Below are 27505 nucleotides of genomic sequence, written 5' to 3' on the forward strand. Positions count from 1 at the left end.
CTAAAGCGTAGTGGATCGAGGGCATGCCCGGGGGTGCAGTTCTCAGACTCTTCGGTGTTTGCCCCTGCCTTTGACGGTGAGCTGCCCGGACACCGCCCCTAGCTCGCCCTGATCCTTGCAGACTGCTCCCGGATTTTCGCGGCTGCTGGTCCTTGGTGGAGACGACTGTTGCCCGAGTCCACGCAACGGCTGAATTTGTACCTGCCCCCGGACCCCTGTCTCCAGCGACGTGGACCCCGAGGTGCTTGTCCCTGGGTCCCGGCCCCCATACGAGTCGGGCCTCCCCCGGCGGCCATCTTGTTGCGATGCAGCCTACTATCCTGTCCACCGGGTCGCAGCAGGATTGGGAGTGTGTGACTTTTGGGAGTGTGGCAGAGCGACCGCGGGGAGCAGTGCTGGGGTACGGCGACCTCCTTGAGGCCCTTGGTGCCCTTCATTTCTCCTTGGCTCGTGGCATCGAGGTCTTGGGGAGTAAGATCGACGGTGTGGCATCAGCGTTGGGACAATGGCGGCATGCTGGTCCACAGTTACACAGGGACTTCCTACACTGCACACGGGAGGATAATGTCGCGGCCATCCCTGCGATTAGTGCGCAGCCGGACACTCCGGACAGTATGCTACCGTATGATCGGCTGACTGAGGGTTTGATCTGTTCCGGAGGTAGTGGTTCCGAGTGGAAGGTGGTGGCCTCGTCCCGTGCACGACCTCCGGTGACCCAGGGACTTTACCAGCAATGTCTGTCTACTTTGGATGATTCAGCCTTCCCGGACCTTGTGTGCAGTGCAGATCCGGGGGCAGCACTGGGAAAGACGTCCCTCCGAGATGCGGACTGTGTTGGCGTTCTGAGACCTCCACCCCACCTGTGTGCGTCGCTTCCCGGTTGTTTTGGGACATCCCTTCACCTTGGAACATCGGACATGGCGCTGGGTCGGGGGGTAGGCATGGGCAGCATCGCCAGGAGTGGTCAGGGATGAGGCTGATCCCTCGGGGTGGTCAGCTGGTAGACGGGCGGACTCATGGTTGTGTACTCCCAGGACATAGCTACTAGCATATTCGGTGCGCAATGCTCCCCATTCCCCCTTTTGTTATGGTCGATTTGGTGCTACTTATTGTTTGCTGTTGGGATACCTTACTGTGCGGGAGGGAGAAGCCGGGGGTATGTTCTGAAGGCCCTCCTCCAGTTTATTATATTTTCTCCACCCCCCCGTCTGGTGGGGTTCTTTCTTATTCCTTTTTCCCTGTTTCTTCTATATTTCGGGTCTAGTTCCAGGGCGACAGGCACACTGCTGGGGGGAGGGGCCATACTCATTTGCAGAGGTGCAGGGTGGGGGGTTGGGGGGGGGGGGGACTCTTTTCTTTCTCAGTCTTCCTCTCTTTTTCCATGGCCTCCTTTTTCTTCTCCGTTTCTTCTTGTTTCTTCTTTTCTGGGATCAGCGTGGTACGCCTCTTTTGCTGTGAACCGTTGCCTCTCCGTGTGTGCCACAGTTTCCGGGGGTTCTCTGGGCGTTAGGTATGGGGGCCTGCAGGCGCAACTGTTTTTGATATTCTTCCCCATCATTTCCTGTGTTTGCGCCATGGATTCAATAGATTGCTGTTTATTGCTAACGTCTATCATGCGGCCTGCCCTTTATCGCTGTTGGGAAATTGTTTGGCACCTGATCCTACTGTTTTGTTTCATTATAAAATGAAAAACCCCCTTTCTCCTGGTGTCCTACCTGCGCGGCTCCCGGGCCGAACTAACTTAGTATGAAGATTTTGCTACCGAGGTGCCGCATGTGCTTATATTTGACCTTATTGCTCTGATTGCTTAGCGGCCGGCCCTGGGGGGTTGTAGGCCCATACTTGTCAATGATCGAAATGTCAATAAAGGTTTTTCAAAAAAAAAAAAAAAAAAAAAAAAAAGTAACATCAAAGCCATGCTCCCCGCAGAAAAGGCTTTTTTGCCTGGAGTCTCAAGACATTCCGACTCCCTATCGAAGGGAGCTATCGGAAAGGCACATCCAGATTGAATCCCCTAACAGGAGGCTTAGATGAGGAGGATCTCCAGTAATGGCTGTGTCAATAGGAAGGCTGGGTCATGAGGAGCTGGTCAATAATGTCGACCTACAAGTCGGGTGACTTGCCAGGGTAGAAGAGGGTTTTCCCATGCCACCGTAATAACTTCCTGTAGGGCCTCATTAAAAGGAAGAAGCAGGTCCGACATCGCGGAAGAGGGCAGAGAACTTCAGTAAGGACATTGCTTTTTGTCTCTGTAGTGGGCGTAGAAGGTCCAAACCCTCTGCGGTTTTTAACCTGAATTTATATAAAGACACTACTCCAGGCATTGGTGGTCCAGTGGGGAAGGTCATAGTCAGTTAGGGGAAAGTGTTTAAGCCACTTACAGAAGACAACCCCTGAAACTCTAAAGGGTCCTGACCTTCTTAGTGAAGGAATTAAGATGGTGACAGAATCGGTCATAAAGATTTAGTGGATTCTGGCTCTGTATGCTTCTTCCAAGAGCCATTAGGCCTCTGTGAGAGAGAGCATTTTTGACTCGGCGTGGGACTGCAGCGGCAGTGCCAATGGGCATCGAGTGTAAAGGAAAGAACATGGGAAGCTGCCTCGAATGAGCTCCTGGTCCTGAAGGGTCACCAGATGGCGTTGAAGCCTTCACCAAGATGGAATATATAGTGTTGTGGATCTCCCTGGGGTTGGGAACTCTTGGAAGCTCTGACCCGACACTGGAGTCTTGTGCAAAGCGTTTCATGAGGCACACAAATTGCCCAAAAGTTGAATCCAGAGGAGGAGGAGGAGATGGGCGGAAGAAGGTCCAGCAGTGTGAAGTCAATAAGCTCCACTTCTGAGGATGAAGGTCCTGGGGAGAAGGAGAGTGGATAGGTTACGACTTTGATGGCCTTCTATAGCCCCCGCTCTTTTATGGCCTTAGGGTGCATGCTGTGGCAAGGGTACCAGGCCCTGGAGTCCTGGTCAGACCCTAAACACCACAGACAAACATGGGGGGCAGTAATGGACATCTGTCCCTCACACTCCCTACTGGGTTTAAAGCACAAGTTACTACTTGTGTAACGATATATCTGTAAGAGACATTAGTTAGTGATAGACTCCTTACCTTAGAATATCCCCAGGTGTCAGACTGGATCCGGAAAGTTTTTTCATTAGCAGTACCCCTGTGCGTCAGTAGGTGGTGTCGTGAGGCTCCTTGTCCGTCGCTGGCGTCGTATGCGCCGAGATGACGTCACGGAGACTACTTGGGCGCCACCCATGTGCGCTGACGTCAGTTCTGTACACGACTTTCCGCGCCAGGAACGCAGAGCCATGCAAGAAACTGACCACTGGTGCCATGAAACTAGGGCCCTGAAAGCGGATGACCTTAACCCTAGAAATCTGTTCGTAGAACGGGGAGGATGGGTGGGGTGGTAAGGAATCTATCACTAACTAATGTCTCTTACAGATATATTGTTACACAAGTAGTAACTTGTGCATCTGAAAGAGAGACGTTAGTGATAGATTCCTTACCTTAGAATAGATACCCCAGCAATACCAACCCCGGTGGTGGGTCTGCAAATAGATTACACCAGAAAGTCACGGAGAACAGAACGGCCAAAGAAACCGTCTCTCCGGACTTGACTGTCAAGGCAGTAATGCTTGGTAAACATGTGCAGCGAGGTCCACGTAGCTGTCTGACAAATATCCTGCAAGGGAACGCCGCGTCCCAAGGCAGTAGTGGCTGCCGTTGCCCTGGTAGAATGGGCACGTAGCCCCACAGGAGGCTCCTTCTTAACGAATAACAAGCTTTGATGCACAGAACGACCCACCGAGAGATGGTTCGTTTGTGCACGGCTAGACCTTTTTTGGCGCCCACGTAGCCAACAAAGAGCTGGTCATCCACCCGGAACTGCTGTGTGCGCTTCAGATAGAACAAAAACGCACGTTTTGTGTCCAAACGTGGAGCCTCTCCCTCTTTTGAAGGATGCGGAGGTGGAAAGAAGGTGGGCAAAGTGATGGTCCGTCCGATGTGGAAGGGCATGGCGACCTTTAGCAAAAAAGGACGGGTCCTTAAAACCACCTTGTACGGATGAACAGAAAGGAAAGGAGGTTTAGAAGAAAGAGCCTGGATCTCACTCACTCTTCTGGCAGAGGTGATAGCTACCAGGAAAGCCGTCTTGAGAGTAAGAAGACATAAAGGACAGGCAATGAAGGGGCTCAAAAGGAGCGCACATCAGATATGTCAAGACAAGATTTAAGTCCCATTAAGGCATTATGAAAGGCACAGGAAGAAACGTGTGCGTAATGCCTTTCAAGAAACGGTTAACAACCAGGGACTTAAAAAGAGAAGGCTGATCTGGAAGTCTTAGAAAGGCGGAGATGGCCGAAAGATAAACTTTTATAGTGCCCAGAGCAGAGCTGTGCACCATGCCACAAACTTGTTTCACCGGCAGGCGTATACCATCTTAGTGGAGGGACACCTGGCTGCCAGAATGACATCACAGACTTCGGGAGTAAGATCAAAGGCTGTCAACTGTCGCCGCTCAATCTCCACGCATGGAGGTGGAGGCTGGACAGGTTCGGGTGGAGGACCATCCCCTGCTGCTGCGACAGAAGATCCTCCCGAAGAGGCAGTGGGATCGGGGGATCGATAGTCATGCTGAGTAGCTCTAGATACAAGTATCTTCGTGCCCAATCCGGAGCCACAAGGATGACTTGGGCCCGGTGTGAGAAAGTGGCTCTGTATATACTGTTTCCAAATAGGTACAGTGTGTACAGAGTCCACAGTCCCCAGAGGTTTGGCAGAGGCTAAAGTTAGATATAACCTTACTCTCTAAAGTGGTAGCTTGGTCGAGCAGTAAGGCAGTATCAGAGGACAGTGTAAAGCATTTGTTGTACACACTTAGTCAGCAAATGGTCTCACACTCAGCAAATGGTCTAACACACTCAATAACTGAACTCTAGGCCAATGGTTTATATATAAAAAATATATGCTTTTTTTATTTTAGAACCAACAATTGGAATTAAAATATACTTTCTCAGAATGAGATGCTTTATATAAATACTTTTGCAATATGCAATTGACTTTTGTAAACAGTTACAAGTGGTTGCAATAGGCAACACTATTTTAAACACAATAATGCATTGATTTCAATGGAAGTTTCATGTTATTTGCCACAGATTACTTTTGGAATTCCAGGACTGGATCCTAGATTCAGTCCTGGGTCAGTTCTTGGAATCAAGTGATAAAAGTCGACTTAATTACTGTGATGATTTTTAGAAAATATTTTGCTATTTTTAAAGTTGACACTTAGAAAATATTTCATAGAAAACAGTCAATGATTCCCTATGGCAGAAAATTCAAGTTGCAGGTATAGTATGTTCTCGTTACTTTTGTAATCCAGTACTAGGTGCCTAGACTCAGTACTGGGACCTTTATCCAAAACAGGTAAGTAATTACGTTTTCAGATATTATACGATTTTTAAAGAATATTTAAAGATTGCAGAAATTGACACTTAGAAGAAATTTCACAGAAAAACAGTCAATGATTTACTATGGAAGAAAATTGGGTTACTGGTAAGTACAGTTGTAAGTAGTTTTCAGAGTCAGCGCTGGGCACCAAGATCCAGCACTGGGAGCTCACCTAAGAGCAGGTGAGTATTTTCGTTTTCGTTACTCGGCTGATTTTTGGTGACTATTTTAAGTTTTGAAAAGTCCACAGTTAGAAAAAAATTCAGGAAAAAGCCAGTCAATGTTACCCTATGAAGGAAATTGAGTTATCGGTTTAAAGGTAAGTACTCGACTGGCAGAGTTGAGGTTCTGGGAATAGACTCGGGAGTCCCCCAGGGTCAGGTAGGTACAGTTGGTTCACCCCAGCAGCACTAGGGCGGCCGGGTGCAGAGAGAGAGTTAGGCCCAATGTTATCCTATGAGGGATAGGGGGGCCTTGGTTGGTGGCTGCTGACTAGCAGGCCACGCGGCTGTGGGAGCTGGGCTCCTGGTCACTTACTCAGGGCAAGTGGGGAAGTAGGTAGGTGTAGAGGTTGCACTGCCAGGGCCACTCGGGCGGCTGGGTGCCGGGTGCTTTTGAGCCTTCGGACGCTCAATTGATTTCAATGGGAAATCTCCGGTTTAGAAAAAGACTGCAAGCTCGGGACGAGGATTCTTCAGGTGCCACCACCACTTCGAGAGGTAAGTTGGGTAGTTGGAGGATAGGTAGGTACCCCGGGATTGAGCACAGGGGGCCGCGGGGCGCCGGGTGCAGGGGTGCCTTTTGGTGTCGGGAAATCTTACCCTCTGTTGATCGCGGTTGGGGGGGCACCTTGTTCTGAGGCTGCAGGCTTCTTCAGGAGTGTCGAGTGAGGTCCTTGGGTGCTGGACTCGGGGTCACAGTTGCCGTGGGGTCGTCCTCGTGGTCTTTGTTCACTCCGGCACAGGCCAGGCTTGGCGGGTGCAGAGTGTGCAGGGTTTGCGGTTCCTGGCTGATGCCAGGGGTCAGTTACTTGTTTTGAGCAGTACCACCGCTCGTGGGAGTCCCAGGTAGTCAGAGTCACATGGCAGTCAGGTCCTCCAGGGTTTTTGAGGTTGCTGACCACTGGAGATGCCGGGGTTTAGCAGGAGCAGGTTCGAGGGTCGACAGGCCGGTAGGGCTGGGGCCAAAGCAGTTGGTGTCTTCCTCTTGTTAGCAGCTACACAGCAGGTCTTCTTGTTCCTTGTCCTTCTTTCTTGTTTCGGAATCTGGATCTGAGGAAGGAAGGTTCAGGGTGCCCCTAAATACAAAATTTAGGGGCGTTACAGGTAGGTACGGGGCGGGGACCAATTGGTCCCTTCCCTGGGGTGGGTACACCCCCTATCCTGCCATTGTACCGTGGGAGGGAGGCAGTAGCCTAGTCCTGATTGGGCAGGGATTCCCATCTTCAAGATGGCGAGAGCCCGGAGATGTGCTTCACCTAGTCACCCCCACCTGAGGGGTGGGGCTGGCAGAGGCTGGCACACCCCCTTTCCTTCCGGCCAGTCTTCCCGCTAGAGCGGGGGTCAGAACCGTTAGGGACCAGTTGCTGAGTACAGCAAGTGGCCTGGAGAAGCTCACAAAAGGCGGCATGCCTTTGAAGCTTCCCCAGCCCATCCTGGGGGAGGAGACCTAGCATCTCGCCCAGGATGTGCATTGTTACAGGCCCAGGAGAGCGGATGGCTCTCTACCCAGGGGTCCAGCAACATGTCTGCTGTGTGGCAGCCTAGGCAGCCCCTCAGACAAGACGTGGATTGTAGGTTAGGTTCAGGGGGCATGTCTAAGATGCCCTCTGTCGTGCATGGTACATTAAATACCACACTGGCATCAGTGCGGGTTTAATGTGCTGAGTAGTTTGATACCAAACTTCTCAGACTTCAGTGTTGCCATCATGGTGCTGTGGAGTTCTTGTTGACCTCCCAGCACCATATACTCTTAATGGCAGCACTGCACTTACAGTGCCCAGGAATGGACCTGGGTACTGTAGGGGCACAGGGCCCATGCACCTGTACCCACACCACTGGCATAGGGCACCCAGCTAGAGGGGTGGCTGATGTATGCCAGGACAGTGTGTGTTGTGGGCATGGCACACAGGGATGTGTGCCATGTCGACTCTCTGTTTTGTTCTGCACCCAGACACTCAGCCTGCAAGGGCAGTGTGTGTGTGTCAGGGTACAGGGCCTCTATGGGGTGGCACAATAAGTGCTGCAGCCCTTGGGGGCCTTCTCTGGTCACAGGGCCCTGGGTACCTAGTGTACCATTTACCAGGGGCTGACATGTGGCCAGAGATGCCAATTGGGTTTAGGCTTCAACACAGTTTTAGGGAAGGAACATAGGTCCTGGGTACCTGATTGGCAGGAGCCCAGGGCACTCTCAGTCAAACTACATCAGCAATTCAGCAAAAAGTGGGGGCATACCATGCAAGAAAGATGGCACTTTCTCACATCATCTCTTACCCGAATCCGAGGGTGAAGACTTGGAGCCCAAGGAGAGATGATGGTGGCCCCGCGAGCGTTCCCTGGAGCGGCCCCTGGACCGCGAACGGCGCGGGGACGAGTGCCGGACCTCAAACAGCTTCTGGCGCCGCTCCCTCAAGGCCTTCGGGGCCATGGCCAAACAGTCCATGCAGGCCCGGGAGTCGTGGTAGCTCTCCAGGCAGTAGAGACAGACGTTGTGGGGGTCCACCACCGACATATTGCACCGGCAGGCCCCACAAGACTTAAAACCAGGCATCCCTACGGCACCAAACTCAAACTTACAGGATACAAAAAGTCTCAAAAAGATTGTCAAAAAGTGACTAAGGTACGTGCTCTAACCAGATCTGCGCTTACTGGCGCGGAAAAAGGAAGAACTGACGTCTGCGCGCAAGGGTGGCGCCTAAGTAGTCTCCGTGACGTCATCTCAGCGCATACGATGCCAGCGACAGACGCGGAGCGGCACGACGCCACCTACTGACGCGCAGGGGTACTGCTAACAAAAAAACTTTCCGCATCCAGTCGGACGCCTGCGGCTATTCTAAGGTAAGGAATCTGTCACTAACGTGTCTTTTTCAGATCCCCGATTTGTTGGAAGGAGGCACGGTACTGCAAAAGTCGTAGGAATTTGTGAGGAAAAAAATCCTCAGGCAGAGAAGCTCTGGATCCACGTCAAAGGTGCGGAAATAAGAGAACCGAGATTGGTGCGCCATAATAGGAGCTTTAGGGCATCAGTGACGTCGCCTGATGTCACTTACGCCATCCACTGGGTGCAGCACCCTCTACTGATGACTTAACAGCTTTGAGATATTACGGATCCAGTCAAACGACAGGGTTTGCTCTACAGGTGAGGAATCTGCAGGTAGAGGTATCCATCAGAAATCTGGTCTTCTGAGAATGGTCTAAACGGCGATCAAGAGAAGCCTCTGTGGAGGTTTTGCTCCACGTGGGTTCTAAAGCAATCCTTTGAGGAAGAAGCCAATATTTCATGTACCTCTTGGTTAAAGGCAAAAGACACACAGATGATGGATGGAATGCAGAGCAAATCAAACATTCACCCTAGGTCAATAGATCTGGGTTAAATCCATCATTCTTTTGCTCACCATAACACCCCAGTTTAGACCCAGCCATATGCAAATCAGTCTTGACTCTGTGCCTCATGGGAACAGTCAAGCCAGAAATGTCAAGCCAGGTCCTCCCTGGACCGGAAACAAGCATCCTGGGACCGGTTTCGGGGCATCACCAGTCATCAGCCAGGCTAGCGTGAATCCAGTGGCACAGTGAGCCCGGGACCCACGTCTGGACATACCTGCCACACTTAGGGTGAGAAAGCAAATGAGACACAGATGATGGACAGAATGCAGAGTAAATCAAACATTCACTCCTAGTCAATAGATCTGGGTTAAATTCATCGTTCTTTTACTCTACATGCCATCGCAGTCTAGACCCAGCCATATGCATATCAGTCTTGGCCCTGCGCCTCATTGGAACAGTCCAGCCTGAAATGCCAAGCCAGGTCCTTCCTGGACCGGAAACAAGCATCCTGGTTTAAGGCAGCATGAAAGGCATCATCTGCTTTTTGATCTAAATAGCCTCAAGTGATCTTTATTTTTAAGTGCATACAAAAGTGGAAAGATCCAGAGAAAACTATTTATGGCCCTTAATTCCTTGGATCTGTGTTGGGCAGAAAAAGAGGCGCTCATGTTAAGGGTGAGGGTGGTGCCAATGGGAGCCAACACGCTTAACACAATGGCACTGCTGACTACCCAAAGAGGTGAACTTGAAATTTCCAGATCTAATCTAAACACAAAGAGTGCATTATTGCAGGAATCTGCAAGAAGAGGTAACCATTAAAAGTGAGCATTACAATGGAGTAACACGAGTAAAATACATTTTAAAAATCCACTCACCTATAGATTCTATTTGAAAATCAAATGTGAGTTCCGATGAGAGCTTTCTACTGGATTTTAACCTTCCTTGCAAATTTACTATCTTTATAGAGTCTAGGAAGAAAATGAGTTTAATACAAGTTGAGTTAGTTAAAGCCAGAAAGGGGATACCAGAACGATTTGTCAGAGAACTTACAATTTAAACAGCACATGAACATACATGACTTTTCCAGCACAAACGGAGATACATTTTTACGAGGTATGTAAATTCTGGAACTCAATCAATCTCAAACAGCACAAAAAAGATGAGGAACAAAAAGCACTGAGATTAAGACAAATGGATTTAAACTCTATGGAAGTTATGATACATTTTGTTGATCCAACACACTAAAAACAAACAGGGATCGACGACCTTTCTTTGTGACAAAAGATAGAGTAACCATCAGTATTTTGAGTTAAAGACTAAAGTGAAAAGCATATACCTTCTCTAATCATTTCACCAAGATATAAATCGAGCACAGTTGGGTGAAAGGCACTCTCTGAATGAATCAAATTTTAGAGGCCTTTGGTTTTGACCTTGCTAACGCACTGCAGTGCTGACAAGTGCACACGTTTCCTGCACAATATCTCAAAAGGTAACTTTTTTAATCATATCGCTTCTTTATTTTTTTAATGGACATCAATAAATTCATAAATGGGGAATGTCTAATGCACAAATTACTTACCTTCGATAACGATATATCTGTAAGAAACATTAGTTAGTTATAGATTCCTTACCTTAGAATTACCCCCAGGCGTCAGACTGGATCCGGAAAGATTTTTCGTCAGCAGTACCTCTGCGTGTCGGAAGGTGGAGTCGGTCGGCTCCGCGTTCGTCGTCGGCATCGTGGTCACCGGGATGACGTTGCAGCAGCTACTTAGATGCCTCCCTCGCGCACGGACGTCAATTCTGTACACGACTTTCCGCGCCAGAAACGCAGAGCCATGCAAGACACAACCATTGGTGCACAAAACTGGGCCCTGAAAGGATGTCCTTAATCCTAGAAATCAGTTCGCAGAACGGGGAGGATGGGTGGGGCGGTAAGGAATCTATAACTAACTAATGTTTCTTTCAGATACATCGTTACCGAAGATAAGTAACTTGTGCATCTGAAAGAAACACGTTAGTTATAGATTCCTTACCTTAGAATAGATACCCAGGCAATACCAACCCCGGTGGTGGGTCTGCGAACCAAGATCACACCAGAAAGTCCTGGAGAATAGAACGGCCAAAGAAGCAGTCTCTCCGGATTTGGCTGTCCAGACAGTAGTGTGCAGCGATGCCAACGTGGCAGCCTGACAGATGTCATTCAGAGGCACTCCTCTTCCCAAGGCAGTAGTGGCTGCTGTCGCCCTGGTGGAGTTAGCGCATAGCCCGGCTGGTGGCTCCTTTTTAGCCAGAGAATAACAAGCCTTGATACACAGCATGACCCATCGAGAAATGGTGCGTTTGTGTACGGCCCGGCCCTTCTTTGCACCCATGTAGCCAACAAAAAGTTGATCATACACCCAGAACTGTTTTGTGCGATCCAGATAGAAGGAGAGCACACGCTTTGGGTCCAGACGGTGGAGCCTCTCTTCCTCCTTTGAAGGATGCGGAGGTGGAAAGAAGGTGGGCAAAGTAATGGTCTGCACGATGTGGAAGGCAGTGACCACCTTAACAAACAAAGGAGGGACTGGTCCTGAGAACCACCTTGTCCGGAGAAACAGACAAGAAAGGAGGTTTTGAAGAAAGAGCCTGGAGCTCACTCACTCGCCTAGCGGAAGGGATGGCTACCAGGAAAGCAGTTTTAAGAGTCAAGAGGTGTAAAGGACTTATGAAGCGGCTCAAAGGGAGCGCACAACAAAAAAAGTCAGTACAAGATTTAAGTCCCACTAAGGCAGAACAAATGGAATTGGGGGAAAAAGATGCGTTAAGCCTTTCAAGAAACGGTTAACTAACGGGGAATTGAAAAGAGAAGTCTGATATGGCAGCCAAAGGAAATCAGCAAAGGCAGAAAGGTAGCCCTTGATAGTACCCAGAGCAGAGCGATGCTAGGCTAAAGAGAGAAGGAAAAGGAATACTTCAGAAAGAGGGGCAGAAAGGGGATCCAAAGCCTCTGCTGTGCACCATGCCACAAATGTGTTCCACCTGCAGGCGTATACCATTTAGTGGAGGGACGTCTGGCTGCCAAGATTACGTCACAAACTTCAGGAGGCAGGTCGAAAAACGTCAACTGCCGCCGCTCAATCTCCACGCAAGGAGGTGGAGACTGGACAGGTTTGGGTGGAGGAGCGTCCCCTGCTGCTGCGACAGAAGATCCTTCCGAAGAGGCAGTCGGATGGGGGATCAATGGCCATGTTGAGCAGCTCGGGATACCAGACTCTTCGAGACTAATCCGGCGCCACAAGAATGACTTGTGCCTGGTCGCGCCTGATCTTTAGTACTCATAGCCTGAATATCCCGGACTCGCTGTTCGGGAGGATAGACCCGAAACTGCGCTGTGTCCAGAACAGCTCCGATGAAGAGTTGCTTCTGAGAGGGAATCAGGTGCGACTTCGGCACATTGATGGAGAACCCCAGCAAATGCAGGAAAGGGCTTTCCTTGAGACAGGTTGCCCTGCACACGCCACCAAATCAGCTCCGCAGCAGCTTCTTTGGAGATCTTGACCTTCTCCCGAGATATCCGTTGTGCTGACACCACTGCCTGCGGAGGCACCACTGGAGTGCCCTCATGTGCCAGCGTGCATGGGGGACCAACAGAATGCAGGAGGCGAACAGACCGAGCAGGCGTAGGACCTTCAGGACTGGAACAACCACTCCATCGTGAAATAAAGGAATCATTTCCTGTATGTCGAGAATCCTCTGCGGAGGCGGGAATAATCGACACACAGAAGTGTCCAGTATTGCCCCTATGAACAGGCTGCGCTGAGAAGGCACCAGGTGAGATTTGGGTACATTTATCGAAAAACCCAAATTGAATACCAGATGAGCTGTTACCTGTAAGTGGCGCAAAACCAACTCTGGAGACTCCGCTTTCAACAGCCAGTCGTCCAGGTAGGGGAAAACAGGAACCCCATACCTTCTGAGATGAGCCGCTACCACCGCTATCACCTTTGTAAAGACTCGAGGAGCGGAAGTAAGACCGAACGGAAGAACCGCAAACTGATAATGTTGCGACCCTACCGTGAACCGGAGATACTTCCGATGCGACGTGGTCCTCTTATGGCTCCGATGACGTCATACGGTGTGGCGAGCGGAGCCGTGATATTGTGACGTCCTTGTCAACGTGGGAGAGCTAGGAAAGAATTTCCCGCCGAATGCTGGCGCAGGGGGTATTCATAAGGTGAGGAATCCACAGGCAGAAGTATCCATCAGAATCTGTGCATACTCCTCTTCAAGGATCCTCTGCGCCTTTCTCCTAGAGCGTTTCCTAGGAATCTGCGTCGCCACATGCGACGTCGGTGAAGCCATCAACGGCGTTGACGGAGGAGCATCAGCCTCGAATCTCGATGCCGATCGAACTCGAGGCGGAGCCGAATCAACAGCCGAAGGAGTCCGTGGAGCCGGAGTGGAAGACCTCGGCGCCGGGAAATGCCAAGCTGGAGTCGACGGCAAGAAAGGCATAAAGGGTGCCTGAGGATAAAATTGTGGAATACCCAAGTAAAGGCCAAAGGACCCACGGGGTCCGAAGGCGCGTCGGAGGGGGCAGAGGCCTTGGCAAACATGCCAAACATCGCATTAAGGAAATGCGAAGAGTCTGAACCAGTTGCAGGAAAAGCAGGATATGGATCCGTAACTTCCTGAGGTCGAGCTGGAGGCTGTGGAGCCGGGGACGGCGCCCGCACCGGAGAAGACACTCGGCCTGGAGTCGACTCCCTCGGCACCAGAGATATCGCTGGAGTCAGTGAGTCTTCATGTTGTTAAGAGCCTTTCGAAGCCAGCGATGCCGGAGATGGAACCGGCGTCACCTGAGGAGAAGGATATGGTGAAACTAAGTCCTTCCTTCAAGGCCGTTCAGTCGGAGTCGGCGACCTCGAGGCCCCAGGCCTTCGAAGAACGGTGTCAAGAGCCATGCCTCCTCTTGGACTTCTTATGCTTCCTCGACTTCGATGTATGGAACGACGAAGACTTCGCCCTCTTACGACCTCTCTTCTCCTTTTTGGCTTAGGCCATTAACAATTTAGCCTCACGCTCCATAATGGCCTTAGGATTCATCTTCCTGCAGCTTAGACACTCCTGGACGTCATGATCCGAAGATAAACACCAGAGGCAATCTTCATGCGGGTCCGTGATTGACATATGCCCGCCACACACTGCAGGGTTTAAATCCGGTCTTCCTGGAAGTAGCAATCAGGAAACAAACAACAGATACAAAGTTTTCCTCGAAGAAAATGGAGAGCCCTAAGATAAACCGTTAAGCGTCGACGGCGCGGAAAAAAGGGAACGGTTGTCAGCACGGCGACGAGGTCCTCTTATGGCTCAGATGACGTCATACGGTGTCGCGAGCGGAGCCGTGATATTGTGACGTCCTTGTCGACGTAGGAGAGCTAGGAAAGAATTTCCCGTGGAATGCTGGCGCCGGGGGTATTCATAAGGTGAGGAATCCACAGGCAGAAGTATCCGTCAGAACAGCACCATAAAGGACAGTGCCAGGCACTGTATACTGAAAAATAGTGAAGGGAAAGAGCAGAGCCCAGCTCTGAGAAGCAACCCCGCAAAAGCAAAGGCTAAACCCTCCCCGGAGGCAGAAGAAGTGAAAAAACATCGTGGCAGACGACAGAAATTCTGCAACCACAATATATAGTTGTGAAGGACAAGTCCGGAACACATGAGCATTGACAATCCACCACAAGTCGACACCAGCAAGGGACGTTGTATCCCCTGTAAGAGACCTATAGACTGAGGCAGAGCCAATAGACTTCAAACCAATGGACTGCAGGGAAGGAAAGAGACCTCCAGGCGTTTGAGAAAAAAAAGTGTGGGGGGGGGGGGGGGGGGGAATATGAGTAGGCCCCACACTGGACGACCCAGGACGTAGCGATGTAAAAGGACACTTGACACAAGAGCATACCACCCAATCACGAGAATGGGTGGAGTAGAGCAAGCAAAACAGAATGAAGCATCCCGTTGAGGAGTGAAGTGAAGATGTCACCCCGCAGAAAGACAAAGCCACCTGGAGGAAGGCGAATGCAGGAACCCAACCTGAAAAAGTCCTTGCAGAACAGGGAGGATAGGCAGGCATTAAGGAATCTGCGGCTAGACTGTGTCTCTACCAGATACATCGTTACCGAAGATAAGTAACTCGTCCATCTGATGGAGACATCTAGCCGCCGATTCTTTAACTTGGAATAGAAATCAAAGCCATACCAATAGAGGAGGCGGGTCTGCGACGGAACCCCACTAAGTTCCATCAACAAGGTGACGAAACACAGTGGGGACAGCAATGCCAGCGCAGCCAACACCAGACCACAAAGCTCTGAAAAGAGCGGAAAACAATGGGAGGCAAAGGCACCACAAGCCATCAAAAAACAGCACGAAAACCCCAGTGTGTATACTGGGTTGAGAGAAAGAAAGCACAGAGCCAGAAATGCCGGTGCGGAAGTAAGAGTTCATGGCTTCGAAAAGAAGATGAACTGAGCCTAGGGCCCGATGGATCCACAGGATCCGATGTATCGATAGGAAGCAAGACCCAGAGAGAGGACAAAACAGTATGACAGAGTCAACGCATACCGGACGAGTATGCACAACAGTGGAAAAAAGCACTGTTGAACCTGCACCAGCTAAGATACGTGGGGCAGCATCGCCAGGATTCCGACCCATGGCCAGAAAGTGCTGTATACCAGAAACACAAGACACTTCAGTACGCATTCGCTCCTTCACAAAGACATGTGAGTGTGCTGACGACAACAAGCAGAAGCACCCAGAACAGGACCACAGGAAGACTGGTATTCATGTGGAAAACAGGAATACACAGAAGCATACAGTGTGGACGGCAGAACCACACTAAGAACAGGAAAATCCCCCTGTAGGGTAGCGTGAGCAGCTCAAATGTGAAGGACTCATCACCAGGTAGGCAACCAGCAAAAAGTGGCCTCCCGCAAGCCAGACACATACAGGGGCTCGCCCAATGAGCAGACCGGGGTGAAGACCACGAACACCGCAGCAAGGAACGTTGCCTGCGCGACCCTGCTGTGGGAAGAGCACAGAGCAGAAATATACTTAGAAAGATTCACATCTAAAAAGAATGTGTTGCATAAAACAAGACAAGGGTACGCCATAAGTACCAACAGTCATGTTGAAGCAGAGTTGGACAGGACAATGTCCAGATCCGTAAGCGACACCAGCCACCCCTCCGGGAGGAGCCAATGTCCCTCTCTAGACAGATGAGGAGATGGAGTAGGACACGAAAGTGGGAACACTCAGGACCAACGTAATGGCCAGGGATGTACAGACAAGACCACCCAAGAAAGGGAGTTTCCTGAAGAGAACACTGCCACTGAGAGTGTTACAGTAGGAACCCAAAGCAGAAGCGTGGAAAACACCTGCGTGGAAAGCAGTAGAGAAATAGGAAAAACTCCTGTTTGGGAAGTGCCCAGAAAATGAGGGCACAAGGCAGTGTACAGCATAGACGTACATGGCGAAGACGCCACCGCCTATAGACAAGTCCAGACAGGGCTGAAGTACGAGAAAGCATTACCCATCTCGGAGAGTGGAGGGTAGAACCAGTCACCACAGAAGCGGAAGAAAGAACGCAGGCACCCCATGATAGTGAACATACCAGGGTGCTCCCACACTACGTGCAAACACTGAAGAAGTGTGCCACGCAGCGGCTCTGCCCTGGCGCTATAAGATGGCAGGGTGTCAACTGCGGATGAACTGTGCCGGAACAGAACAAGGGGTCCCAAGGGACAGTGGCTGGCGATAAAAAGAGCAACCAACATGGACAAAGAGGAGCAAAGCTGAAAAACACCCCTGGGAAAGGCAGGCGAGGCTGAAGCCTGACGGTAGGGAACCTCTACCGATTCTTCTAAGTACTACGAACAACCATAGACCCCAACCCTAACTGAAAGTGCAATAGAGCGACTCCAACCTGTGGGTCGCATAACATCAGAAAGAGAGGACAGACTGATCCACAGAAGAATCTCTGTGAAAAAGACTCCACAGGAGCGTACCAAGCCTTCCTTGTAGAAAGGCAGCTACACAATAGCCAGCAAATACCCCACATAGGGTAAGTCTTAACCCCGGCAAGGGGGGTTCCTCTTGAGACAAGCTCACAGTCAGAGGACTAAAAGGAAGGCAGGACCAGCTGTACTGAACAAAGGCAAACACGGCGGAGTAGCCGCCTAGACCATTTGGGTATTCCGTCATGAACCCAGGGTCCAAAACAAACAAGGCAACGCTGCCTATGCACAAGAAAAGATAGGCCACAAGGGAGAAAGCCAGAACGCAAGGAGCAGAAAATCACTGGAGACCAGACATGAGGCGGGAGACCGCTGAATCAGCGTGGCAGTCAAAAAGATCCACGCCATTGAATGGCAGATCCCGAAGAGCGTGCCGAACATTGTCGGGAAAATGACTATCGTGCAGCCATGCATGGCGGCGCAAAGCAACCGACTGGGCCATTGCCCTGCCCACAGAGTCAGTAGCATCCAGGGCCGATCGAAGGGAAAATTGTGCCATTTCACGGCCATCAAGAAGAAGGCGATGTAAGTCAGCCCAGGGCCCTTCTGGGAGAGAAGTAAGAAGGAGCTCAGCCAAGTCGCAAAGGAAGCACGTGCGAACACGCAAGATGTGTTCAAGGCACGGATGCCCGCACTGGCGGAAGCAAAAATGTGGTGACCACAGGTCTCCGGCCACCGAGACTCCCTAGTGGGAGGCAGCAATGGTAGAGCGGAAGATGGCTGTAAAGCGAAAGCCGCCTGGACAACCAGACCCGGAGCTCTATGGTGAAGGGACAAGCAGACCGAATGGTCTGGTGCCGGGCGATGCCGGCGAGCAATGGCCGATCAACAGGGTCACCAGAGGAGGGCTGTGCCCATGTACCAAGCAGGATGTCAAACAAAGACCCACCAAGGGGCAGCAAGGACTCCATGTCCACAGGCCCCATGTGGAGAAGATCCAGTAAAGGATCAGAGGGCAGGGAAAGCGCAGGGGGCTGCAAGCAAAGAATATCCGACGCTCTGCGAACAGCCCTCACCAAAGCAGCACTAGCCTCTGTCGCCATTCTGGGGGGAGACAAAAAAACATCGGTCGGGGAAGGTTGGAGACTAACTCGTCCACGAGACAGTAAAGATGGAGGGGCCTGAGGTTGATCCAAAGACCATGGAACGCTAGGCACCTGTACCAAGGGGCACCGAAACCACCCTGGGCACGGTGAGCCCAGAGGGATCTCATCCTCCTGTAAAAGAGGAGTCATAGGCGCTGTCACCGGCATCGACCACCGCCGCGTCAGTGTCGCATCGACGTCGAGAACCTCCAGAGGGGACTCGATCTGGGCACGGACCGACGGCGTCCTGACCTCCACCTGCAGGGCGTCAAACTCCGTGCCGCAGCCGATGTCAGCACAGGAAGCTGCACAGGGCTATGTGGCGACTGAACGGGCGTGCCGGGAGGGGTTTATATGGCTCCGCTGACGTCACGTCTGTGGACGACGTCAGGGCGGAGCCATGCGGCGCCGCCCCCCGGCACGCAGAGGTGGTGCTGTGGAAAGTTTTCCAGATCCAGTCTGACGCCTGGGGATATTCTAAGTTAAGGAATCTGCGGCTAGATGTCTCTATCAGATCTGCGCAGATGAGGTGCGACCACTGCCATCACTTTCGTGAATACCTGAGGTGCGCTGGTAAGGCCAAAGGAGAGCACGGTAAACTGAAAGTGCTCATGGCCTACCGTGAACCGCAGATAACGCCGGTGGACCGGCAGGACGGGGATGTGAAAATAAGCTTCCTGCAAGTCCAACGCTACCATCCAGTCTTGCGGGTCGAGGGCAGACAAGACCTGAGTAAGCGTCAACATCTTGAACTTCTCCTTCCAGAGGAAGCGATTGACGTCCCTGAGGTCCAAGATAGGACGTAGGCCCTTGTCCTTCTTGGGAACCTGAAAGTAGTGGGAGTAGCAACCACAACCTACTTCTGGGACAGGAATGCGTTCAATGGCTCCCTTGGCCAGGAGAGCCGTAACTTCCTGTTGGAGAAGCGCCAGATGAACTTCCGACATGCGGTGATATGGTGGTGGATTGGCTGGAGGGGTTTAATCTCGAAGGGGAGGGAGAAGCCCCTTCGGACTATTTGCAAAACCCACCTGTCCGAAGTGATTATGAACCAGTGGGGGAGGTGATGGCGAATCCTGCCGCCCACTGGTGTTTGATGGGCCTGAAAGGTCAGACTAGGAGGGTTCGGAGGCTGCTGCAAAGGGGGGGTTGGTGGACTGGGCTGCTCGCTGGGTCCTGGAACCATGACGTTGGTTCCCACGTCCCCGGCCGCGCAAAGGTTGGGTAACTTGCTGCAGCCTGTGGCCCTGGGTGGGACGTAGCGGGGCACCCCTACCGAAGCCACGAACTGGGCAAAAAGCAGACTGCGCCCGACGGGAGGAGAAACCCAATGACTTGGCCGTAGCCTGTGAGTCCTTGATGCGCTCTAGGGCGTTATCTGCTTTGTCGCCAAAAAGGCGACGGCCATCTAAGGGCATGTCCATCAAGGTATTCTGGAAATCCCCTGAAAAGCCAGCGGACCTCATCCAGGGCTAGCGGTGAAGCTCTACCGATGTTGAAATGGTCCTGCCTATTGAGTCGGCGGTGTCCAGCCCACAATGGATCATAAACATGGCTGCATCTCTCCCGGCGGCGACAGCCTGGGAGAGCACTGTCCGGGCCTCCTCCGGACACTGAGGCAGCACTTGCGCCACCGTATGCCACACTGAGTGCGAATAACGGCCCAAGAGACATGCGGTGTTTACGGACCGCAGTCCTAAGCTGGAGGAAGAGAACATTTTCTTCCCAAGATGGTCTAGCTTGTTGGATTCCCTTTCTGGGGAAGCGGTAGGGAATGCGCTTTTGGAGGTGGAGGCTTGGACCACCAAGCTCTCTGGGGTGGGGTCTTGGGAGAGGAAAGTGGGGTTGCCCGGAGCCGGGCAGTGGCGTCAGGCGATCATCCTGTCCACAGGAGCCCCCGTGTTGTGCCTGGACCAGGTGCCCAAAAGGGCGTCGGTGAGGGCCTCATAAAACGGAAGCAAGGTCTCCGAGGAGCTCGTCGCCGGTTGAAGCACCTCAGTTAGGAGGTTAGTCCTGACCGCCACCGTAGTAAGCTCGAGGTTGAGAGCCTCAGCGCCCTACGCAACACCACAGCGTATGACACTCCCTCCTCGGTAGCCACGGTAGGAGGAGACAACATGCCATGGTTGGGTGAAGTGTCAAGACCACTGGCATCCCCCAGTTTCTCTTTCCAGTCCTGCTCAGGCTCACCTGAACCCTCCTAGTCCTCCTCATCTTCCTCTGGGTGCCACTGTGGGTGGAAAGGGGCCCCAGGAGTGAACAGGGGCATGAAAACCCCACTTGGCGCCGGATCCGACGTCCACATCGGAAAGGAGGCTGGGGTCGACGCGGGCCGGGGGGGCCAACTGGTGTCGGGCACAGTAGTGGTGCCATTGGAATCGGCGCCGGTTGACCTCATTACACCTCCACCGGCCTGGATCCAAGGGGGGCCTGTGGCGCCGGGGTTGGAGCAGCGGGCAGTGAGGCCCTCGGCCCCCCAAATGGCCGGTCTGCCCAAAAATGGCATGCATCGCCTCGTAGAACGAACGAAGCTGGGCGGGGGTTGCTCCTGGTACCGGAAAGAGACGGAAGCTCGGAGTCGACGCTTCGGGCTCCGCTCGAGGAGCCGCGGGGGTGGCACCACCCGCGAGCCTCGCCGGATTGGTTGACCGACGAGGAGAAATCGAAGAGCGATGATGCTTCGACTTACCCGACCCGAGTGCGAAGACTTCGATGACTTCGAGCCGGAATGGCGATGGCTCCGCGACCGGTCCCTCGACCTCCCTCTCGACCGGGACCTCGAACGGCACGGATCCGACTGCCGGTGTTCAAGCAGCTTTCAGGACTGCTCCCGCAAAGCCTTCGACGTCAACAGCTGGCAGCCAGAGCACGACTTGGGGTCGTGGTCGCGCTCCAGGCAAAAAAGACACGCGGTGCGGATCCATCACCGACATCATGCGATGGCAGGAACCGCAGGCATTGAAACCGGGCATCCCTCGTGCACCTTACGGAGTCGAAGACTCGAGTAAAGACGTCGACAAAAGTTGAGAAAAAGTTAGTCAAAAAATGATTGAGGTACCGCTCTTCCCGGATCTGCGCTGGCTGGCACAGAAAAATAAAGAACTGACGTGAGCGCGCTAGGGCGGTGTCTAAGTAGCTGCCGCGACGTCATCCGGGCGACCATGACACTGAACGCGGAGACGACCGACGCCACTTTCCGACGAGCAGAGGTACTGCTGACGAAAAATCTTTCCGGATCCAGTCTGACGCCTGGGGGCAATTCTAAGGTAAGGAATATATAACTAACGTGTTTCTTTCAGATACTATGTTTGAATGATTTGCAACAACTCTAAGTTATCAGAGTGGCTAAACATCTGGGGAAAGCTATACAGCCATATAGTAAAAGTGACCTCATGGTACTCAAAATGACTTGTAAATTTCCAAAAGGAAAGGACTTGCAGTATTTCAAGTGTGTCATTGATACCAATTAACACACTTCATATCAACAGTGCTTCAAGATCGATTATGTAAATATAAGAAATATTCTACGTCCATAGTTATTTGTGACAAAAATACAATATGACTGTGTGGTGATTATTAAAACCACTGACAATCCCACTGAAGATTCTGTATGACTTTTTAAAAAAGTTTGAAGATGCTGACAAATTATATAGATGTTAAACAAGAGTGTAAATCAACATAAGCTGAAAGTAAAGTTTGGCGTGATACACTGCGCACACGTGTGAGACTAATGGGTAAATGTAGGGTTGGTCTACCACAGATGTATTCCATGATTACCGATTATGTACAAAATGCCTGTGAAAAATATCGTTTTATTGTTTAGACGGAGCTTGCTGGATGGACTCTGCATACAAGTTGTGTCAAAACATTGAAGAAAGATACACAAATCATAATTCAATTGATTGAATGAATATTTTTAATAAATGCCATTAAAAAAAAAAACATTAGTATGCGCTAATAGGAGACAATGGTTTTACGTACAAAGGAAAGTTGTTGAGGTGAGTTTGAATCAACGTTGCAGAGGGTTTTGATAGTAGGGTATTAGTAGTAATATTTGTCTTCCCCTGCTGTCAAATCAGGTACTAAATTAAAAACAAAAGTTTAAAAACTAAAGATTAAGGAGAACACTGAGAAGCCCTGAGGAACTCTACGATGGACGGATGGAATGAGAACAGCTCTACAGGGTGGCATGTTTAAGCCTCTCACTATAAATTCCAAGAGCCTCAAGGTGACAACAGAAATGTGACAGGGTTGAGGGCTGCTGAAGGAACAAAACGATTCATAGCTGAAAACGCTGCAGTCAGCTTTTATTCTGAAGTCACAAAAAAACATGAACTATACCTGATTTTGCACCATTGGCAAGTGAAAAGCCCAACTGGACTGTATTCAAGCATTACTTTGGTTAAACAATGATTGTAGCAGGTTCAGTAACACTTTTTATAGCAACTTGGACACAAAGGAAAGATCTAAACCAAGTTGAAACTCGAATAATGTAATTGCCACTATTTATTTCAGATTTACAGGGATGTGAATCCTCTAAGATAAATATATCAGTGAATTCTCTCAGTGGGCTACACTAAGACAGGCATAAGGGGGAGCTACTTTAATGGACTACCTCCTTTTTGTGAATATACTATTTTAATATCTAGAATTATCATATTGAATTAGTCAGTGCAAATCAATGTCCTCCTGTCCCATATTGATGTCTCTCATATACTTAATGAATACATGATCCTGAAGAACAAGTTACTTACCTTTGGTAAGGATGTATCTGTAGGAGACATATGTTAGTTGTAAATTCCTTACCTTGGAATAGATACCCCAGGAATACCATCCCCGGAGGAGGGTCTGCGAACCAAGTTCAGACAAGAAAGTCCTGGAGGACCGAATGGACAAAATAGACGTCCCTCCAACGTGGCTGTCCAGGCAGTAATGTCAGGTAAAAAAAAAAAGCAAAAACCAAAGGAAATGATGGACGGAGTGTTGAACATTGCAAGCACTCACCCCCAGTCAACTGATCTGGGTTTAATCCATCACCGTTCTTTAGCCCACTCTGCCACCCCAGTTCAGACATGGCCATATGCAAATCAGTCTGACCCTGTGCCTCATGGGAACAGTCCAGCCCGAACTGCCAAGCTTTCATGTCTTCCCTGGACTGGAAACAAGCTTCCTAGGACCAGTTTCTGGCATTTCAGCCGTCTTCAGTCAGGTAAACATGTGCAAGGATGCCCACGTTGCCGCCTGGCAGATATTAAGTAGTGGGACTCCACGTGCCGACGCAGTGGTTGCTGACATAGCCCTACTGGAATGAGCAAGCAACCCCGCTGGAGGATCTTTCTTCGCTAAAACGTAGCAGATATTTATGCAAAAGACAACCCATCGGGAGATGGTACGTTTTTGAACAGCCCGGCCTTTCTTGGCACCTATATATCCAAACAAAGAGTTGACCATCCACCCGGAAAGCTATTGTGCGGTCAAAATAAAATGCAGTGCACGTTTAGGGTCCAGATGGTGGAGTCTCTCCTCCTCCTTGGAAGGATGCGGAGCTAGGAAAAATATGGGCAAAGTGATATGATTTTCCTACATGAAAAGGTGTTACCACTGTAGGAAGAAACAAAGGCCTAGTTCTAAGCACGACTTTGTCCGGATGCACCAAGAAGAAAGAGGGCTTGGAAGGCAGAGCTTAAAGCTCACTCATCCCGCTAGCAGAAGAGATGGCCACAAGAAAGGCAGTTTTGACAGTGAGGAGCCTGAGGGGACAGTTATGAAGAGGCTCAAAGGGAGCACACATAAGACATGTGAGAACAAGGATCAAGTCCTACTGGGGCATTATGAAAGGAGATGGAGAAAACAGATGAGTAATGCCCTTAAAGAACCTATTAACAATAGGGGACTTGAATAAGGATTGCTGATCTGGCAGCCGAAAGAAAGCAGAGATAACCTTTGAGAGTGCCCCGAGCAGAGTCATGCTGGGCCAAAGAAAGTATATACAAAACTATCTCTGAAAGAGGGGCTGAAAGGGGATCCACAGCCTTTGCTGTGCACCATGCCACAAACTTGTTCCATCTACAGGTGTATATCGATTTAGCGGAGGAACGCCTGGTTGCCAAGATGACATTACACACTTCTGGCGGAAGGTCGAAAGCTGTCAACTATCGCCGCTCAATCTCCACGCAAGAAAGTGGAGACTGGGCAGGTTTGGGTGGAGAACCGTCCACTACTGCTGTGACAGAAGATCCTCCCGAAGGGGCAGTCTGATTGGAGGATCGATGGCCATGCTCAGAAGCTCGGGGTACCAGACTCTTCGTGCCCAGTCCAGAGCCACAAGAAAAATGCGGACCCAGTCGCGCTTGATCTTCCTGAGCACTCAGGGTAGAAGTGGTACAGGCAGAAAGGCATACAGGAGGCCGCAGTTCCATTCCTGACGAAAAGCGTAGCCGAGCAAGTGCTATCTTGCACATTCTCTTAGGTGGCGAACAGATCTAGCCAAAGCTCTCCCCACCGCTGAAAGAGACCTTGCACCACCTCAGAGTGAAGACGCCATTCGTGATCCACCAAGCACCGACGACTGAGTTCGGCCGCACTTGCGTTCAGAGAACCCGCCAGGTGTTGAACCAACAGGTTCATGCCCTGATGTTTCAGCCATGTCCAGAGGCGAAGAGCCTCCTGACAAAGGGTCCACGACCCCTCTCGCCCTGTTTCTTGCAGTACGACTGGGCGGTGGTGTTGTCTGTGAACACCTGCAAACCTGCAAAACTTTCCCATTGAGAGAGGGAAGAAATGCCTTCAGTGCCAGTCGGATCGCCTGGAGCTCCAGCAGGTTGATATGGAGACCAAAGTCTACCGGAGACCAGACGCCTCTGATCTCCTCCCCTCCCAGATGGCCGCCCCATCCCAGGAGTGACGCATCTATCACCACTATTAGATCTGTTTGGGGTAGGGAGAGGGATCACCCTCTGACCCAAGCTTGGCTTGTTAGCCACCACTGCAGTTGTTGTGCAGTTCCCTCTGAGATATGAACGTAGTCGGAGAGATTCCCCTGATGCTATGCCCACTGGAACTTCATGTCCTAATGCAGAGCCTGCATATGGACCACCAAGCTATCAGGGGAAGGGTGTTGGGTCAAGATCACTTGGTTGCCCAGGGCGATGGCAGCGGAAATTGTCCTCTCCACAGGAGGCCTTGTGCTGGGCTTGGACCATGTGCCCAGGAGGACATCAGTGAAGGTTTCATTGAACAGCAATAGGGGGTTCAGAAGAGAAGGCACAGGCTGAAGCACCTTTATCGGGAGATCAGTTCTGACTGCCACCGAAAGAAGCCTCGGCTGCCCTTCTCACCACCACAGCATAGGACGCTCTCTCCTCTGTAGCCACGGTAGGGGGAGAAAGCAAGCCAGTGTCTGGAGAGGTGTCCAGACCACTGGCATCACCCAGGTACTCTCCCCAGTCCGGTTCTTCCAGCTGGTCAGTTAAAGAGTCCAGGTTCAGCTCCAACTCGGGGGATGAGGAAGGGGACGGCATCGGCCAGGGGCACGGCGGGTGCCAGGGACATCATTGACTGGAGCGGTGCCGCGGAAGGTTGTGTAAGATCGATAGACATCGATCCGTATCCAGGCCGGGATCTGCGGGGGTCCACCGGCGCCAGGACCGGAGCCGCCGGCATCGGAGGCCCAGGACAAGGACTTGCTCCGTGGGGCCCAAAGACAAGGTGCAAGGCCTCATAGAATTGCCTAAGTTGGGCAGGGAACGCTCCAGATACCAGAAAAGGTGGGAGGCACGGAGTCGTCCCTGAAAGAGGCACCGAAGACGGAGCCTTTGAGCGACGGAGCTCCGAGCCCCACATCGCGTCAGCTGACCGACAGGGAGAAGGTGAAGAGCGACTGTGCTTCTTCACCTTCTTTTGTGTTTGGACCTACCCGATGACCTCAATGACTTAAAGTGCGATGATGAGCGGGGGCTCCGTGAATGGTCTCGAGACCTTCCTCACCGAATGAGACCTGGAACGACACGGAGCCGACCACCGGGCCTCCAACAACTTTCGGTACAGCTCCCGCATAGTCTTCGGTGCATGGCCCGGAAGCTGGAGCACAACTTCTGGTCGTGGTTGCCCTCCAGACACCATAAACACATAAGGTGCGGGTCCGTCACCGACATCATCTTGTGGCAGAACCCGTAGGGCTTGAAACCAGTCCGATGTTGGGGCATCCCTTGTGCACCAAGAGTCGATAGACTCGAAAAAAGATGATGACAAAAGTCGCAAAAAGGCTAGCCACAAAATGGCTAAGGGGTAGCTCTCTGGATCTGCGCTAGGCTGGAGCAGAAAAAGAAAGAACTGACATCAGCGTACAGGGGCAGCGTTTAAGTAGGCAGAGCTACATGATCCCAGCAACCACAATGCCGATAACGGAGTCGTCCGACTCCACCTACCGACGCGCAGGGATACTGCTAAAGAAAAAATTTCGGATCCAGACTGACGTTTGGGGGAAATTTGAAGGTAAGAAATATACAACTGTCTCTTTCAAATGTCCAACTACATAATGGCTGCTCCAAACCTAGTCATGTTTGGGATCAAACATGTTGGAATCACGCAACACCACCAATTCCAGTGTTAGTTGCATGATACCATGTATTTACTGGGCAGCTCCTTAGAGGACCCTGCAATACCTACCTGTGTAGCGTCACAGGGTCTGCCATCCTGCTCTGCTGCCAACCCTAGTCAGTGTCCTGCCCCCCTACTGATTAGTTTAACTCGGGCAAGGGAAGCTGAACAAAGGATTTCCTGTGAAGGAAGAGGTGTGACCACCTTTCCATTAGAATTAGGTAGGGTGGGGGCACATGTGGTGTGCTGCTTGCATAAACCAGTTTTGCCCAGTTCAGGAGCTCTTGGCTCTAGCTCTGGTGTGAATCTACACAAAGGACAGTGGAGCGTCCACCCGACTGTCCGGTTCCTCCCTAGGGAGTAGCCCAGAGCACTTCAGGTGGTCGCTTGATTCTGCCATGTTGAATCTTGACCCCCTGCAAGCATCTAACTGGCTAAGCCAGTTGAATAGCATCCATGACCCCCTCTGATGGGTGGGGTGGTAAGGAATCTAACTAATGTTTCTTACAGATATATTGTTACCGAAGGTAAGTAACTTGTTCATCTGGAAGAAACACGTTAGTTAGATTCCTTACCTTAGAATAGATACCCCAGCAATACCAACCCCGGTGGTGGGTCTGCGAACTAAGATCACACCAGAAAATCCTGGAGAACAGAACGGCCAAAGAAGCTGCCTCTCCGGACTTGGCTGTCAAGGCAATAATGCTTGATAAAGGTATGCAGCGAGGACCACGTAGCTGCCTGACATATCCTGCAAAGGGA

The 27505-nt window shown here is 51.2% G+C and overlaps 1 protein-coding gene across 8 annotated transcripts in view; it reads right to left on the bottom strand.

Moving 5' to 3' along the window:
* MAP4K3 (mitogen-activated protein kinase kinase kinase kinase 3) overlaps positions 1–27505 on the bottom strand; it is a 1115786-nt gene that overhangs the window by 177926 nt on the left and 910355 nt on the right. For all 8 annotated transcript variants that reach the window (XM_085612074.1, XM_085612073.1, XM_085612071.1 and 5 more), the window contains one exon: positions 9879–9971. In XM_085612074.1, coding sequence (XP_085468200.1) covers positions 9879–9971 — 93 coding nt within the window. The remainder of the gene's footprint in view (positions 1–9878; positions 9972–27505) is intronic.

The sequence above is a fragment of the Triturus cristatus genome, chromosome 6 (genome assembly GCF_964204655.1).
Source record: "Triturus cristatus chromosome 6, aTriCri1.1, whole genome shotgun sequence".
In the NCBI taxonomy this organism is placed as follows: domain Eukaryota; kingdom Metazoa; phylum Chordata; class Amphibia; order Caudata; family Salamandridae; genus Triturus; species Triturus cristatus.